A 19856-nucleotide genomic window follows, 5' to 3' on the forward strand; every position below is an offset into this window, starting at 1 on the left:
TGGCACAACATTTTCTACTGCATCCACTGCTTGTGCAACCACAACTATCTAAGATCAACAAAGGATCTCCATTGCAACTATTTTCTGTCAATCAAGTAAACGGTGATGAGCGAACACTTTAACCACTTGGCTACCCCACCTCCCGATGGACCATAAAGACTGCATCCATGTATACCTGTCAAAGTTCTACAGATGGTATCTGTCAGTTTTGATACACGCTTCATACACACCAAGACATCTAGCGATGGTGTTTCCATGGCTAGCTAAATAATATGATCCATCACAAACCAATACATGCTACAAAACCCCTTCAGCCATCAAACAGCACAAAAAGTAATTTTGTTTTGATTTGCCATTTATTGTATTTCTATACAGACATAAATACGAATGATAGATTACAGCACAGTGGACTATGTACAAATGGACAAGATGACAAAGCGGAGACATTTCTACAAACATAGCACTTAACCATCCGACAGCAATATTGCAACATGAGAAAGCAAGAACAGGAAGTAGTGTATTTGTGGTGCATGCTGGTGTCTGTAACAATGCATCGCAGGACAGAAAGTTGACAATTGCTGATGGTTTTCTATGTACAATAATTCACTATACAAAGATTGCACTTGGATCACATTTCAGATCAGTTGTCCCCACATTGTCAGAGCACTATAAACACATCCAAACAAAGTCTTTGGAAGATGACACACATAATCCAGTCTATCCATCATTCTGTATGTAGTCGGCATAGGAACACAACACTTAGATGATGATGCTGGATCGGGCGGAGATCTCGTCAATGTGGCCGCTGCTGCTGCTGAAGGTGTGGAGGGAGCCGCGGACTGAGTACACACGTTGTTCAATGAGTGATTTCCAGACACACTTGTCTTCCGTTGTAGGGGCTCTGAGAACCATTTTCTGCTGGATGGGGATTCCGGTACATGGTGACTTGGGGCAGGTGTGGAGGATGAATTCAGTTGCTGGAAGAATAAGATAGATACATAAGTACAGGAAGACAGAAAAAGTATTGCAAAATATGTTCAAATATATTTGGAATATTATTGTAAGTTTCATAGAGAGTATAGAATGTTTTACCTATATTTGAGTATAAATATTTGTGGATTTGCATAAATTTCACAGAAAATAATACATACCATGCTTTCTCTGAGCTTCAATTCCACAGATGTCTCGGAGGAAGAGGGGCTCTTCAAGGACACGGAGGTAGTCATGTTCTTCTTCAACTTGGAGAAGAACATCCGAAAACATGAGCATGTGAACCTTGGTCCATTGGCGGCCTGCCCACTTGAAGGCATCACCCTGGTAGATAAGGTGGCGTTCCTCCTGGCAGAGCTGGAACACGGGAACATTCTTGGAGAAGACAAGTCTGTCCTGGATCCTCATGACCTCAGAGTCAACAGAGGAGCGGATGGTGTTCATGGAGTAGGAGCTGGGGATGGACGAGCCAGTGCTCTTCTTGTGGGAGGAGGAAGAGCTACCAGATGAGCTGGATGACCCTGACTTCATGCTGCCACTGTCGATACTGCTGGGTTTGCTCTTGGAGGAGGTGAGGGAGGACCAGCTTGACACACGAGCGCTGCTGCAGTTGGTGATGTTGTTGACACAGGCTTGCATGCCATCAACAACCTGCTGGAGGGTGATGTGGTCTTGGGAGTCACTACGGGTGTTGGCGAAAATATCTTGGAGGACCTGGTACAGTTCCTTCACGTGCTGGATGGGGCGGTAGATGAATGCTGAGATGCTGGGCTGACCTGACAGAAGCTGAGGATTCTGAAACAAGGAAGACACAAACCATTAGCTATTGAAACAAGCAATATAATACTACAATGTGAGAGAAGTTAAAAATGTGATTGATTAAATTCAAGTATTGTTATATATTATTACTTAAATACTTAAATATACATACCTTGACAAATCGAATGAAATCTTCATTCCTCTTGAGGTCTGAGAGAACACCATTGGCATCCGAAAGACCATGTGCGTATATCTCATAGGCTTGGCAGAGCATGTGGACCTTGGACTGGTAGATGAGCCCCATGGAGGCGAGGAAGTGGCCTGACTCTGAGGACTGAGAGTCATCATCAGTGTCCGAGTACATGGATGGCTGGTTGTCCTGCATCTGCTTGATGTGGTACTCTGAGATGGTCACCAGCTGAAGGAAGAAAAGCCGACAAATAAGTAACACAGCTTTAACATTCAAACATTTATTTCTTAAGGAACCAATGGGATTTACAAACAGAGTGTTTAACTATGAAGTGATCTACAAATTAAAAACCTTGACATCATTGACAATGCCATTACACTTATGCTATGGAATGATCTGGAATTACAAGGATCTTCAGTTCATGCAGTTGTCCAGGTTTGTTTTTGTCCAGGTAGTTTGTGTACTAGTTCAGAGCACATCAAGCCCGCTAACCTTTTCTATGTTCTGGAACACAGCCTTGTGCTGCTGGGCAGACAGGATGCAGTGGCGGAGAGGACGGGAGTATCGCTGCATACCAGCATGCATGAAGTCAATGTAGTCGAGCTCAAGACTCATCAGGCGGTGAACAGCTTCCTGCTTGCGGCGCTCAGCAAGACCAGTGTAGGCAGTCTGGAATAAGAAGATAAAATCATAAGCTTTTGTCATATTATGTCACTTTTCGTCATTAATTTAATTTACAGATGCTGTATGAATTAATTCATTTATTAACTGTTATTATTCATATTATGATGTATTTTTGTGATGCTTACCCTGTGACCACCGAGAAGCAGAGGGAGTGGGGTGCTGGTGGCAATGAAGTCATCCTCCTCCAAGTCTTCCATGAAGGCATGGTCGACAGAGATGCACTGGTCAGCCTTTGTTTCTTCAATGTCACCATCAGATGAGTCATGATCATCAGTGGAGTTGTTGTGGATGGACTCATAGATGGGGGCTTTTGGCTTCCATGGGGACTTCTCGAAGGTCTCAATGGAAACTTCCTTCTGGCGTTGGACATCCAGGATGAGCTTGCTACTGCTACGTCTGGAGAAAAAAGTGAGAAATAATTATTATATGAATACAAATAAATGGAAAGGTGAATTTATGATTATATAATATTTTCATTATATAATTTATGTATATAGTTATAAATAATTATTGCTACTTACTTGACAAGCTTGGCGACACTGACACAGGTGGAGCGAGAGACGTTCTGGCCGTTGACCTTGATGATGCAGTCACCTTGCTTCAGACCACCCATTTCAGCTGGAGAAGCACCATCCACACGACCGACCTTGACGGGAAAGGAGTCAATTACGGAGAAGCCATAGCCATTCTTGCCTCTGTACATGTTGACAGTGATGGGCTCAAGCCCAATAACATCCTTATTGATGACGGGGATGTTCTGGTAATCTGCAAAAAGAAGTAACATATATTAAATCTGAAATACATATTATGAACTCAAACTTAAATGTGTATTTAAATTTACAATTTACAAAATGATATTTACAAACTAGTTGTAAATTTGCTGTTTACTGTTTTGAATTTTCTGTCTGTACTTACTGTTCTTTGACTTGAGAGGGGCTGCTGAAGTTTTTGGTCTGGATGAGACTTGCAGGTGCTTCTTGCGACCAACTTCTTCTGTAAGAAGGTAGTACCATCCATTGACTTCCTTGTTGGGGTTCACGAGATGCTTCACCCCAAAGGACATACAGCCGAGGAACTCGTTCAAGCTGGAAATAATAGGCTTGTTGTTAGATATCTTGATATTCATGTTCAGATCAGTAGTTGTAGACTTGGGAGCCATGATGAAGCTTGAGATGTTACTGTGTTAAAGGTTGCAGTGATACTGGCCTCTGCTAACTACCCTGCCCTAATATAGCTCCCTCTAATGTGGTAATCAATTACACCGACCAATATTGTTCTTTGGTTGTTGTCTAGATTCACACCCAGGTGAACGAAGGATCTACCTTTGATGTAATGTACACCACTAACTATGTCTGGACTGATGTGATTGCTGGTCCATTTACCATGCCTGGCTGGTGGATACCTACATTGATTGTAACAACACTACCGATTGGACAACAATGCCATCACAGGGTATGAGAAGGGGGTGATAATCTTTGTATACAATAGGGATCACATTGCTGCAATCACAACCTGCTCAATCAGCCGGAACAGTCTGATCCTTACTGTTACTGTTGTAGTCCTAATTGAAATTAACATGTACATGAAAATTGTAATTGCAATTTTGATCTAACTGAAATATTCTAAATTATCCAAGTGCTTACCTGCTATTTTGGTCCTTGTGCCAGAGAGAAATCAGAAGACGCTTATTCTGATCTTCATCAAGGAGTTCACTGTAAAACAAATAAGAAAACAATCAATTATATGACTTTTTATTAAAATACATGAAATTGTAAATGTATTCGATACAAATACATAAAAGTATAAAACAATAGTTTCTTAATAAATTTTCCTGAAACTATTTGTAATGTTTAAAATAGGTGCGAGTATCACTAATGATGTTTACACCTATTGACAACTCATCCCATGTCTGACAATAAAGATCAACTTGACTAGACAAGAGACAAGCAGCAGACAATGCTTGTGAGACACGAGACAATCACTTAACAGAAGGATGTTGACGAGAACAATGGATCTAACAATAGGTGATAATTTGATTGTGATTTGGTCATGGAGCCAGCTCATTTTTAGATTGGCAGACATGGTTTTAGATATATACAAACACAAATTACTTTGATGGTAGTTATTTTCAAAATATTTTCTGTAAACTAATGTCTGTTTATTTTTTAAGATTGGAAAGAACAGTAGAGATTAGTATTATTTACAGAAGCAGAAAACCTACATTAAAATATTTGTATTTATTTTTACTTTTGGTAAACACAATTGTGGTATATATACTTACAAGGAGAATTTGTCATCATAGGTGGGGTTGTTGGAGTCCAAGACTGCCTGGGTCTTGCAGCGAGTACGTCGAGATTCATCGGGGACCAGTGACATCTACATCAACAAATAGGTGAAATTAGCAAAATGGCAAGAAAACAGTTCAGTTGTTTGTTAGAGTTAATTCAGATGTCAGTGTCAGGCCTTCATTAAGCCAAGCTTCTAATTAAGGTGTGACAAACTCAGTGGGTGTCATGGGGCAAATCAGGCAAATCATGTCACCTCAGCTTGGGTACAAACACAACACAAGCTTCTATCTTTAAACTGTTGAAGTAATAGCTGAGAAATATATTTTATATTGTAGTAATTATATTACCAAAACTTTTTATGTTTATATTTACCTTAACATATGAGTCACATTGTGGCTTCCAGTTGGAAGAAAGGTTACGGGCTTGAACGACTGAAAAAGTAAGAAGATCATAATAAGAATACAATTCAGCAACATAAATATTATCATGGAGTGACATTAGAATGTTTTAAATATATAATTGAAATATTACCAATACAAATTAAACTTTAACTTTGAGTTACAGGGACATTTTAGGACATTGGTTTATGCTAACACAACTTCAAATTGAAGAAATAATGTATCGTATATATATCAAGATATTCCAAGTAACACTTACCATGAACAGTCAACAAGCCAAAGTTCATGTAGGCAGATACCTTCAGTTGTCCTGCAAAATAAAATAGCAAAATAAGAAAACATGTTCAACGAAATAAATGAAATAAGACAATTTTCACTTAGACTGTTAACATAGTAAAGTTTGAGATATTTACAGGTGTAGCTGACAAATACAACTAAATTTACCTTTTAACATGATTTTCTGAGAGTCAGTTTCCACAGTAGGTAACCAAACCATATTGAATGTACTAGTATGTAATAAGTAAGTAAGCGAATCTAGATGTGAACAGCACTGGAAGCAGAGAATGAATGGCTCTTGGACTGGGGGCAGGGGTTATATCCCACGTTGAGTAGTAGTGTCAATCAACCAATCAGAGATGTTGGTACAGCAAGTGACAGATGGGTCTCATGGCTGACACCATGGGTGGGCTTGTGCCTCTGATTACTGACAATATACAGGTAACTCAGGTAGGTATTACCTACCTGCAATTACCCAGTGACATGTTGTTACATAGGATGAGCCCCCCATGGCTGGTGATTAGTGGTTTAGTGACATAGTGTAATTCACCTGGCAGTGCCATATGGCACAGGTTTGAAAATAGTGCTCAAGGAAGTGTCTGGGCAATCAGATTTTTAGTGTTGCAATATAGAAACATTTATATATTTCAGATAGTTTGATATACAAATATTTGACAATAATTTAATATTTTCTTATTTTACTACCTGCATACACTTCTGATGTGAGAGTGTTTTTCCTATTGATTTTGAATTTGATTATAAAGGAAATTGAAGAGTTACACATTTTTCATTTTTTTCTGTTTAAGTACTTAATGCAAGAAATATTTCTTTAAAATTCTTTCTGTTTATATATCAATCCACATTACTTTCTTTTCAAGTACTTACATGTAAACAAATATTTATAAACATTCCTTCTGTGTAGTTTTCAATCCACATTAATTTCTGTTAAAAATAATCATTCTATTTTCCTTTCTACTTGATTCAGTTTTACATTTCATCAAACCATTACCAAATATATCATCAATAAATATTCTATATAGCTTTAAAATATTCCAGTATTGTTCTTTTTCTGTTTATCATAAGTCTACACTGCATCTCAAACTGTCTCACATAGACTTGAGCAGTGATCATCTCCGTGAGATCGTTAAGGTAATCAAGGCCTATACAAACATCCTGCAATCAAGGCAACATGCCCAGTGTCTGATGTCAGGTGCCACTCCACTCATTAACAGTCCAGCTTCCCACTTCCTATACCCATAAACACATATACCACATATATGTCAGACAGACAATTATCAACAGGCCATGTGTTTTCAAAAACATTATTATCATGTATGTCTATTTTGACTGCCTTTGTTTCTATTGCTATTTCTTAACATTTACTAAAATTATATATTTTCAAAAGAGATATTGCTGATTTAGAAAGGACTGTTTTATTTCAAGTGAGATTACATTATTCAATGCCGTATCTATTTTCATAACTAAAATTGGCACATAATTTAATTTAAAAAACATAATTGGTTTTGGGGTGTCACAATGTTTCTAAAAAAGTTGTGCAATGTCTGACGAATAATCAACATATGTTTGTTCATACAATACTGAGATGTTTGAGGAATAGCAAAGGACAGGATGTAGTTGAAGCCTACCTACACCTGAGGATGTAATATCATCTCAAGTTTAAAAAACACAATGGAGAATACTGAACCTGTCAAGCTAGTACCACGTGTCACTTTATCTGTTTTGAATACAGCTTTCCAAGATTCATCATATCACTTGAAACCATCTGTCTCCCACCTACCAAACTTAAACTCCTGCTTACATCCTATCCCATGTACATAACAATACATCACAGCATGACTATCTTAGATATTTTTTCATAAAAGACATCAGGTTTAATCTCGGCTATGCATTAGATAGAGCTAAGATAAGCTTTCAAGTTTTCCTGTCCTACGACTAATATTATCCACCCTTTGTGCCAGCGTGTGTCACTACACAAGGCGGTCGGTGGGGCGTGAGGGATGCCACACGTCTTGTCCTAGGTCGCGGGACTTTCAACCAATCAGAATGGGATATCAAGGTACATCCAACAGGTGCGCACGCGTCTTATTCTACTCAGTGATCAGTTAGACTCTCTCAAGTAACCTGTTAGTCTCAAGAGCACCTGCCACTTGCTCAAGGGTCCAAAGGGGTCCCCTCGGTTATTTGGAAATATTTAAACAGACAAAACTCAAATTACCATCTAAGAATGTCATAGAACAAAATAATAATAAAAAATCATTCAGGAATAATAATTGGGAAATATTTTCTAATGCATCAAATTTATCATAAATATATTTTAGTAAATATCACACACATATTGACCCTCAAACTTCAGCAATGATTTGAGGGGAGCAATTACTTGACAGCATTATTGTCATCATGACCTAATTCTAAAAATTTGAAAATCAAATCAAAGAAGGTGAAACTGAAAATTGATTTTGAAAAATATACCTTTGAATTCATCTAAAGTACTATTTTATGATGTGTTTGAAAAAACCCCATTTCAACAACTGCTCTGCTTTGATAAGAAACAGAACAGGGGAAAAAAGAGTACTATTTTAAACTTAAATAAAAATTCAACAAATAACATATTAATAAATAAGATAGAAAATTATTAAGACCACTTATAATTGTTGCTCAAAAATGAATCCATCATGTAATGCAAGTCAAGTCACTGACAAGTGACATCTCGGCTCTCGCCGCCTCAATCTTCACGCTCGGACACGATGTTTAATGCGAAAATACATACATGAAGCATTTTTGTCACAGGTCATAACCTAGCACGATACGTCCAATAAGTTCCATAATTTACGTATTGGTAGCGATTTCTTGCTTAATATGTTCAGAATAGCATTATTTTACCCAAAACTTTTGTCCAAATCTAAAAGATTTCGTTTACGAGGAGGGTATCCATTGCCGTAATATGATTGGCTGCCTTAGGTCACGTGTCTGATTTTGACCAATCACAACCCTTATAGCAGACTGTGGCGAAAAAGCGTCATTAGAAACCAATCTTTATCCAATAAAATCGCTTCTTACAACTGTGAAAATACTCTTGGCAAGGGTACAGTGATATTGTTGATGTTCAGAGCTTTCGAACGATGCCCGACATCAAACGATTTGCCGCGCATGTTATTCATACGAAGCTTCGTTAATGAGTTTGATACAAGTATTCTGACAAAAACACCTACCTATATCAACAGCATTTACCATCTTGAATTGCTCTGTCTAAGCAAGCTGTCTCCACGATTCCAAACCAAGAACTGAACCCTCAAACTTTCCTCAGCATTAATACTCTACTTCAAAACAAAATATTTTTCTACTTGTGTCTTATTTTTTCTGTCTATGTTTAAATATTGACTTTATCTGACTTGGAGGCATGCTGCCTTGCTCAAGTGACATACCACCTTGCTTGTTATGGAATAACTCATTAGTGTCACTGATGCTTTGCTAATTGGCCTTGCCCCTACCTTACAGGTAACACAACAGTATGTGTACCTGCACATCATCACAGGTGAGATATTTATCTTGGGCATTGTGCACTGAACAACAAATTGTTTATTCTTTCAAACATTGAGTGTAATGGATCACCTTTAGTTGAGAAACAAGAAGCTGTCATAGCTTAGAGTTATACTGTTTGTATACAAGGCCATGCTTTGTGGGTAGGTGTTAGGTTGAGGATTTATACATTAAGATAATCAGCTGGCATTTACATTGTATCAGAGTGTTTACAGAGGTCAATATTTTCAGAATTAGAGCAATTTGTAATTGACATTTCAATAATGTTTATGCATTTACAAACACAGAGATGTTTATATAAAATGTTGAAACACTTGTCTTACCTTCCATTTCTTGTTGGTTATATACCATGATGATATCCAAAATATTCAAATTAAAATATCAGTTTTTGAAAGAAATGGCGAGTTTTCCTGTAGTACTTGATAACTTGTCCTAATACCCTAGCACAGCACAAAGTAAATTTTCAGGTTGGAATGATACAGAATGGCCCACACTCAATATATATAGGCTTTTCATGCACTGTCCTATCATGGTAAAATTCTATTGGTTGATTACAGGTAAGAACAATATGACACCAAGTTTTTCACACCTAGTTTATATGGCAGGAAGGGGGTCATTTCCTTCAAAATCCCTACCCCCTCCTATCCCATATTCTCCAAACACATGGCCCCCTAGTAAGTAAAACACAGGTAAGGTAATATCTTTATGACATCCTACCCCCATTCACGCCCCTCTTCCTACAACTGTCGCAGCCATGTGCATACTATTGTTTTAGTGGCCTGTCATAAATGGTTTAATATTGATCATTATGGTCATAAGTGCTAATTTGTAGGTAGCTCTACCTGAACAATACCTGTAATTAGCCCTACTTAATTAGCATACCTGAATCATAGTGAACAAGTAGTTGTATCATTATTCCCCACTGAGAGTTTGAAAGGTAGGCAGTTTAAAAAATGGCTGGTGCAGGCAGACTGTCACTTCATGAATTAATACTGTTAGCATGTTTGTTAAGCCAGATAAATGTCAATCTACCTCATGCTGAAAATTTTCATTTGTGAAAAGAATTTCAGGAGTATATCACATGGTTCATTACAATGAAACCTGTTATATATTTAACTGCTTCTCCAAACATATCTAAATTCAGTCAAACAAATCATTCAAATGGCCCCTCGTGTCAATGTGATAAAATTTAAGAAAATGCTCAGAAAATTATAAGAATACTATAAGTTTCATGTTAAAATCTGACAAAGACAGAAGCATCGTCTTGTAAACTGAATGACCAGGTAAGTATGGGAGTATGAGGATGATATACAAATAACATAAATAGTCTTACAGTCAAGGAATTACCTTCTAGTTTAACCATCTTCTCTTGAGTGATGAGGGACCACAACTGAGACTTAACGCTGAGTTTGCGGGACAAAGACAACTATATTTCTTATCTATGACACATCTTGTTCAACTTATGCAAGATGCATGTTTGTTTATCTCAGTGTTCAGTATTCTATGTGTTATCTCAAACTTTACAAATGAACCTTAAAATTATTGACAATGTTGAGAAATGTCCTTTTATTCGTTATTCCTGTGGGTGCGAAAAGTCAAAACAGTGGAACTACGAGTTGTAAAGATTATAGATAGCGATGTTTGATTGATGTGCATCAATGGTATAAACACTGATAACGCAGAGATGGAGTCACATGATTAATGAGGTCATGTGACCATAAGGGGTGAGGCATTGAGTACACTTTAAACTTTCTTTAAAAACCTACAATACAATGTTTACATCACACTAGTTATGATGATTATTGCCTACAAACATTGCATGCTCTTGCAGATTACACTATCATTTTAAAACCGTCCGTGACATCAGGGGAGATAACTCCATTTAGGGGTTTGAAGGTTGTTTATTCTAACTACTACCTTTGCAATTAATAATTTACTTTTAGTTGAGCCCATATTCAAAAGCTTTTCTGAAAAATGGCTATGGGTGCAAGGATAGACACTGCAGTAGTTAGTTTGATGGTATGGATTAAATTAACCAAATATGTTTACCTTGACTTTGCAGGACTTTGTGTGTTTTCTTGGTAGCAATGGGCGCTGAATATTGTACTTGACATTCTCCACTGCGGAGGAAAGGGGAGTCGGACAGCTTCAGTTTCTTGTAGGGGCTGATGATTCCACGTTCAACACAATTTTCTTGATCACTGTCCTCAGACAAGAGATCACGGCGTTTCATACAATTCTCCATTCCCTGTCTGAAATAAAAAAGGGCAAAGTTAATAAAACTGTTGAAACAAAAACAATATCAAGTCACAAAATGCCTATCAATGCAAGAGATGAACTTGCACCATGAACTCAGCAATATTCCAGCAACAACTTTGGGGATTCAAGATAAGGGCTTTAAGTACCCATGTTGCTGCTATATAGCTGGAATATTGCTGAATGCGGTGTAAAACTAAACTCACTCACTCACCGATGTTCAGAATGAAATCTGGTCCTATTACGTAAAAAGAGTTAACATTTAAACCCCCAGTCTGCCCTACCACCCAAATGCCAGTGTAATACCCAAAGTGCTATTTTATATAGACTGGAAGCCAAAATTATGAGTCAAATCTCACCTGAGAGATTCCCTCTCCCAGTCAATGTTACACCTTTCTGCTGAACAAGCAAGTTCATAGCTGAAGTCCTTCATGTTTAAGATGCTCAATGAATACATACAGGTGTGTAAATATGTAGTACTGAATACTGGGCATTCACTGAAGTCTGTCACGGAATGATATGCACTGTGAATTTTCTGTTTTATATATATCTGCATGAGATGAATGCTCATTATGTCCACGGCAACTGAATACTGCTAGCATAATCTCTCTCCTTTTTTTCAGAACAGATTCATGTTATTTTGTTGCAACTAATCCATTTTTTCTTTAATTTTCCAATACAATTTCAGGACAAGTTTATTTACAACTAGAGCCAATTTGGGACAAGTTAATTCACAACTAGAGCCAAGATGTTGTTGAGACTCCAAGGGGTAGACTAGACACCCAAACCTAGGCTAGACTTAGAGTACTTGTTTGCATTCTGTTCAATCAATGAACATTTAATTCAAATGTACTATCTCTCAAGTAGGTGATACTATTGTGTGTCCATCCCCTAAACAAGCACATAAACAAGATTTCTATGAACTAATTTATTTAAGTCTAGGCCAGATACTGTTTACCTGCCCAGTCACTACTCGTTACAGGTAATCAACCTGTCCCAAGGGATCTACACTTGGGCATTATTTCTAAGTTGATAAATCCTGTCAATGAACAATAGGCTGATTATCGTTTATCTACTATATAACAACAATGTTTGTACAACAATCTATTAATCCGATGATTAGGTGGACTCCTTACTATCACCTGTGTTGTTTTAACATGCTAATTAACTCAATCTATCTTACTGTCTTGTCCGGTTACCACTGTTGTTACAAACATCCCACTGACAGAGTTAACTCTTTCAAGTTCACCTGAAGCTGGTGTATATAATCACAGACTCTCACAAAGACAACTGTATTTGGTGCGAACAAGGTAACTATACCATCCTTTAATTAACCTTTAGGAACAGGATAATTATGAGGCTACCTCATAGATAAGCTATGTACAAGGTATTGTCTCTTGTATGCATGTTGTAATTCACAAGGTGGCTAGACTTACAATTCTTAAACATGTGGTCCACCAGAACAAAAAGGATAGAAAGGGTATCAGTTACATGTTTCAGTCATTAGATAGACTTGGATATTTTACAGCCTTAGAAATATGTTCACAACAGTCTCCCGTGGTTCATGTTACGGAATGAAGGATAACAAACAAGAAACCATGTTAAGGTGAGTGAGTTCAAAGCCATTGTAAACACAACTCCCAGTTGCCAGGTTATATGGTTTTGGCCATTTTATGATATGATTTCATCTTGAATGTCTTTACTCTCAACTACATCTGACAATTTCTGTTCGGAACCTTTTCTCTGAAGTGCTCGAAGCCCTTGCTACAATATGGTTCGGATCACCACTCAAAGGGACATCAGGTTTTGTTTCATTTCGGTTCCTGTTTTCACATGTTGTATACCGTGACCCTTACAACTATGGCACATGCCCTCTGGGTCTCATTAAACTTATTGGTCATCTTTTAAGTTGAAATTAATTTCATCCCTAATGCATTTCTAAACTACTCCGGCTATTGACACCCTGTGGCCATTATTAGAGAAACAAATTTTCCCTTTCAAAATGCAGACACAAACCACTCCCAGCATCTGCAGCCTTTTAGAAAAGAGAAATATTGTTTTCATATATCTCCACCCTTTACACCTCCAGGAAAATCCCAAAGGGAATTTGAAATCTTTCAATTATCAAGAAATATTTTCAGTTGAATACATTTTGCTGGCTTCTTGTAGTGTTTTGAAACATTTTTAAAATTTCTACCACAGAACTAATATCAACATTAATCTCTATCAACAAGTGTTGACAAGATCTCACATTGTCTTATTAATTCAAAACGTTCAATCCATCAGAATTAATGTCAACACAGTTGCAAAGTACCCAGTCGCTTAACATTCAATTTGTTTTCTGATTTACACTGATTTACAAAATGTCCTTTATTTCTAGGTAGCACTTAAGCAGAATTCAAATCCATCTAAATCTCCTTAATCATGTCCCAAACAAATAGATGACATTGATACCTTATCTGTGTAACTGAGCCCTTTCCATAGAGCTGGTACCAGCAGTGGAACCCATAAGGTGGTCGCCCTTATCTAAGGTACCATTTGCGACTATCATTAAGTTCCCATTAAACCCAGGTCTCTCCATGTACACATTCAGTTACTCATTCACTTAGGCTGGAAGGATTCAGATATTATCGCACACTTAGTACTAATGTCCACTGTAATCAGTTTATACAGGTCCAAACTATGGGACCTGCGATCTGATAACTCTTTTTTAAGAAGCATATGCATTGTACATAAATAGTAGTTTCAAAAGAAATATTATCTTTTGTTAGTATCAGGTTACTCGTTTATCTTGAAGAATTCTAGGACATCAACTAACAAGTGAGACTTTATAAACAACTAAATCAATCTTAAATCAATCACTGTTCATGATGTTTGTTAATATAAAACATATTAACACTGACCTGAAAAAATCTTAGGATGCCCAAATCTTAACTTTCAGTAAAGTAAAAAAAACCCTTGACTTTCTTGTCCAGTTTTATAGCACAGAATGCACATTTCTATCCCAAGGTCATAAGACTGATTTTTTTCTGGCCTAAACTGTCATTAAAAGTTCATATCGTGAGACCCTAATGCATGTATATGTATTCAGTATCTCGGTTTAAGCTCGTTGAACTAGTAAATTATAGCCTGTAGATCAACAGGGGTCACATATTTGTCCTTGCACCCAGCAACAGGGTGAGGAAGATAAAAAAAAGGTTTGCCCTTTTATTAGCATAACTGTAAATCCAGTTGATGTTTTTTCTCATGGTCAGCCCCAAAAGACCAACCTCCTTTCACACTAGTTACAGTACTTGGTCAGAGTAGCAATTATATTTCATCGCAGTCCATGTCCTTTTTTCATTTCATATGTGCTTGTTAGTTTCGGTCTCCTGCCTATGCTAATGGAGTCTAGGATGCTATTGTCGCTGCATGGTGATATGCTGCATTATCTCCATTGATCAGTTAACCTGACAATAGCAGCACTGCAAGACTCCCCAACCATATCTTTCGTCCATGCTTAATTCCAGTTAAGACACATATTAATGAAGCAGAGAACTCGGGAAAGGTTTTGGTCAGATGCTTCTGTTCATCTGTGACCGTTCTAGACACAGTTTCATCAGTTCATACAGTTTTATTACCCTGTGTGACTAGCCTTTCCCTTCCCCTCAATCTAGTTTGTTTGATCCTGTTCATTAAGCCTTTACAACATCTGCAGACGTCATTGTCAGCCATCTTGTTTTTCCTACAGACAAGGTTGGGTTGAGCTCTGGTTCACCTCATCACAGAGGATCTTGAGTCTGTTTGATGTGCCATGCTGTAAACCTGTTTGAATGCCTCTTTGTTTAGAATAGTATTGTGTAGCTGGTCATGGGGTATTTGGTCATTCAATGACCACTGCCTCCAAGGTCAAGATGGCAAGGCTGGACATTAAAGTGTCCCGACAATATCAGACCTTGCCACTCCATCACCTGTGATCACAAAGTAAGGTGCAAAGGGACACTTACAGCAGTGCTAGTACCATTTACCTGTCGGCTTACTGGCATTTCACGAAACTGATCTGATCAACTAATAATTTACTCTAGCAAGTACAATGTGTCCAAGATCTTCTCATTAACCCAGCTTATCACTGCTAAGACAACAATCTGGAAACCATAAACCCAATATTGACTAGAAAATAGGCAGACTAGTAGGCTCTTTACTCAGTGATCAACGGAGAAGAACACACAGTGTCAGATTTCAAATACCAAAGTTAATTGTAAACAAAATGCTGCTAAGCCTACAATAATACAAGTGATAAAACTTTGTGCTGTAATTTCTCCAAGGTCAAGTGATATGCTGCAATGATTTCCCCTTTGATTCTGGTTTGTCTTTTAATCTGAGTGGTGATACATAACGTAAACTAGGCTGTACTGTAGAGGGCAATAAGGACACTTCACTCCTTGAGTTCCTGTGTAGCGGTAATGAGAACTATGACCTATGGTCATCATGACTGGAGAAGGTCCTAGTAACTACTACTTGGTTTATGAGTCCACTGATGGACAGACTGACCCCACAACTGTTGTTTCAGGGACTCCTTTGTCTACATATCACCATAAACAGCCCCTTTAACAAGAACAGATATTGATGGAGTATCAGATCTTCAGGAACAAACAGAGTTGTTTTGGAGTTCTGGGGCTATTTAAACACTATTTACATCTGATAACAGAGCAGAGCACACATAACAAGACAGTTATGGGAAAGAATTCTTTTAAGTGTCATAATCTGCCATCTCTTATTTGGCTTTCAAGTCACAAAGTGTGACGGCTGCCTCTCTGAAGTACTGACCTTCAACTGAGTGCAACATGTTAAATGTAAGGTTATCTTAAAAATAACAATCCATAACTGTGCTTGGAACTAAGCTTTAAAATAAAAAAGTTTACAATTTAAATGATACAAATCTTAGTTGGCTGTAAGCTAATTACATGAGTCCAAAGCAAACCAGAGAGCTTACATGACTAAGGTTTATTTGTAATTTTAAACTCTGCACAGAATATTTCCTGCATTCACTTTTATCCAGCCAAATAATAAAAATTGAAAGAAATAACAAATTGCATTATGTGTATGAAGAACATGGGTTCAGAGAAGAATACATAAAAATATTTGTGATAAATTCTCCAGTACCTTGACAAAACATTTTGAAGTCCAGGGAGTAATAAGATTGTCCTTTCCGATTTCATCCTCATGAAATGTATCCGCAGAGGTTTATACTGTGTAATCAGGATTAGACATAAAACAGTAGGGGGAGCCACATGTCATCATTCTGCCCACCTAGGCCCTAAGGGATCTGCCTGTATCATGTTCCTGTCTGGAGAAGCGCCTCCCCGGCTTGGTAGTAGACCTTGGTGACCAAAACCAACAGCAGAAGGCGTTCATCTCTTACCAAAGTCCCATACTGAATCTGCCTTCTCACGTTGGACATTGGGTAAATTTGAAATGAGTGACAGATCGAGACAGTCAATATTTGTTGAACAACGTAAAACGTTGTCGATAGGAGGACCCCTCTTCAAACAATCCCATAATCCCCTGCTCTCTGTGAGGGAAAGCACACGGGCTGTAACAATAGCTTCAATTCGGTGCTCCCATAGTTGACTTTAGTATCCGATTATTCAAATACATGAGTCTGGCTTGACACTAGCCCTCACAGTGGTATTGTAATTCATCTTTAACTTCTTTATTCTTTCACAATGACTATTTTGTTCCTTGTAGTGTGTGGATGAAAATTTTTACCATTTATGTTTGCACAGGGTAATAAGTTCAATTTACTTGTGTCAAGTTCATTTCTCGAAGCCTGTGTCCATTCCCTTGGACTGAATCTGCATTGTTCAAGTGTCAGCCAAAGCAATCAAGTTATCAGAAAGTCATGTTTGACCCAACTCAATATCAGCAAACATTCTCATGTCATACTGGAGCAAGTTTGCATACATTATGTATGAAATTAGCCTGTTTCTACAGTAATTACTAAAAATTACAATTTCTGACATGCACTTCATGCACTCCCACAAGTAATTACATGCAATGATGTTGGTGATTGTCACGCTTATTTACTCTTATTATCCACTTGATGAAAGTTATTAGTGTCATGTTGTTTGGGTCCTGAAACGTGGACATAATTTCTTTGTTGCAATGTCAGGAATAATATCTGATTGAAATGAATAGGTTATTCAGGATGACATTAATATCTGATAATGAATTAACAAAAGCATTCATTGATCTGGGATTGGCACTCAGAACTTATAGTTTATCAAGCAATACATTAGGAGCAAGCTTCGTTTCTAAGGCTATACATCATTTCACTGATAATGCTTTTCTTTTGGTATGGCCATATTTTTTATCTTTCTGTTTCTCATAATATCAACCGTAAGTTTATATATCTGAAATAACTGATTATTACGGTCATGGGTTGAGCAGTATATAAAAACCTAAGTGTACCCAGATCCTAGGCTACCCTTATAAATCCTCAACAGTGTAAAGAGCCAACAGGTGCCCCTACCCATGAGATAACTGCTCTTCCCCTTGAGATTTCTAATGGGGTACCAAGGGGCCAATTTTCTTCTTCCCCAGGCCAATCAGATATACACTCAATTAGTTCAAGATAGTTTAGTCCTAACTTCATCCAACCCCATCTTTAGACTTCAGCAGCCATGATTGATTGCAAATTGATCTGTCCAAGGCCTCTGATGCAATATGATGCTTTAACTTCTTGCCTGATTCCAAAAGGGAGATAGGAGCGTCACTAATGACCCCCCTTGATTTTCAGCCTGAACTAAATACTTTATATCTAGGTCAGCTTAGTCAAAACACATTTGTGATCCACAGTTATATACAGCAATAAAACCCATTGTTGAATATCCCTAACCATTGCAGATGACTAAAGGGTTGTTATAACATTAGCAGAGCTTATAACTCGGTTATCAAACAGCTGAGTTAGCCATACTCTTGGAGTTTATCACATGGAATGATGGGCTAATGAAGTGTTAAAAGTTACAACACTGTAACGTTTCAGGAAACCAGAAACAATCATTGTTAGCATGCATTGTGACTACAGTAGTCTTTGGCCTTTTCATAAACTGGGTGAAAATTTGCACAAGAGGAATGAGGTTCTACTCACCATGTATGTATTTTCAACCGGGCTCACATTACCAGAGTTTGACAGCAGCACTTTCTACATCACACGGGCAATTTCTGAAAAATAAAGGAATGGTCTTCAAAAGGTGCTGACACCAAAAAGGAACCTGACATCAGAAGAAGGCAGACACGCGTTAGCACAGATGTTTTACTGAGGAAGGGCCCATCTGTCTTCAATTGCCGTCAAAGACCATGCCGGAATTCTCCACGACATGGACGATATTCCCTCGAGCGTGAAACCTGAGAAATCACCCATTGTTCCCGCAAATGGCTTCACAGCGATCACACTTTCGTTGCATGTGACCAAGAGTGAATTAGACCATTTTCACCAAGTGTGACCTTTCCTCTGTTCATTGTAGCTCAGGTGCCTCGTATCTTAATGCATTTTGAACAACCTTCGTCTTGCGCGTCCATTTAATAAGCACCCCTGTCTTAATGTTGCTAAACTTTGACCTTTAATTATAATTCAATTTGTCGTCCAAATGGAGACATAGATTGGGGAAATTTGATCTACTTCGGATTTCAAAGTGAATCTTTCAAGTTGACTATGCGTGCAACTTGAATTACGAATGCAATTTGTGAGATGTCCAATTTCGGTTGATTAATTTGTCAATAAGTTCAGGCATCAAACCAATCTGGAACAGTAATTTACCAGGTGAATCAGGCGAAGCACCTTAAAAGTTCACCGAGAATGATCAGCTCCCCGCCTTCTCAGACACGTGTCTTGCGTAATCACCATCTTAGAGTTACCTCCCTTTGAGTCACCAGCGACAAGAAACGATTAACTGTGGTGTTTCACTATGAATAAATGTGATTCGTATAACTAACTTACTAAAGGAATCTATTTAATATAAATTTCTGTAATTAATACTTTTCTCGTATTTGACAGTTGGCACTCTCTAGTATTAATTCTAAATGTTGGTTGGCCATCTTGAAATTTGTTCTGTCCCTCCGGGTTAAACGATTTCCTTTGATGATTGTTCATCCTCAAGTAGGATCACGGACAGTGAGATATAGCCGAGCCTGACACCAAGGACCTTTAACGTCTGTCATTCTAACAACAGGTCTCTCTGACCACTGGACGTTTTCGCTAAAAGGGCCAACACTTCATGTATTGTTTCGTGGTCTTTGTATAAATCTAACTTCAACCTCCTACACTGAACAAAACCTCTTATCCTGTTAGGTTGGAAACCAAAGAAAACCATTCATTTCCCACCATAGTTTAAGAAGCGCCCGTATCCTTGATAATTAAACCAGTAGAGATCTTTTTCAGAATATTCTCTCAACTTCAACTTCCCGTCACGGTGAAAA

At 37.9% G+C, this 19856-nt stretch overlaps 1 protein-coding gene across 1 annotated transcript in view; it reads right to left on the reverse strand.

Annotated features, from left to right (window-relative positions):
- Positions 1-337: 337 nt before the first annotated feature.
- LOC124284215 overlaps positions 338-19856 on the reverse strand; it is a 30862-nt gene continuing 11343 nt past the window's right edge. Inside the window, exons 2-14 of the mRNA XM_046720277.1 lie at positions 18529-18602; positions 11193-11395; positions 5569-5619; positions 5284-5342; positions 4905-4999; positions 4267-4335; positions 3539-3708; positions 3145-3388; positions 2749-3019; positions 2432-2608; positions 1922-2167; positions 1152-1785; positions 338-977 (exon numbers count right to left, since the gene is read on the reverse strand). Coding sequence (XP_046576233.1) covers positions 760-977; positions 1152-1785; positions 1922-2167; positions 2432-2608; positions 2749-3019; positions 3145-3388; positions 3539-3708; positions 4267-4335; positions 4905-4999; positions 5284-5342; positions 5569-5619; positions 11193-11388 — 2430 coding nt within the window. The 5' untranslated portion in view covers positions 11389-11395; positions 18529-18602 and the 3' untranslated portion in view covers positions 338-759. The remainder of the gene's footprint in view (positions 978-1151; positions 1786-1921; positions 2168-2431; positions 2609-2748; positions 3020-3144; positions 3389-3538; positions 3709-4266; positions 4336-4904; positions 5000-5283; positions 5343-5568; positions 5620-11192; positions 11396-18528; positions 18603-19856) is intronic.

The sequence above is a fragment of the Haliotis rubra genome, unplaced genomic scaffold (genome assembly GCF_003918875.1).
Source record: "Haliotis rubra isolate DU_JTF1 unplaced genomic scaffold, ASM391887v1 Scf330, whole genome shotgun sequence".
NCBI classification, from domain to species: Eukaryota; Metazoa; Mollusca; class Gastropoda; order Lepetellida; family Haliotidae; genus Haliotis; species Haliotis rubra.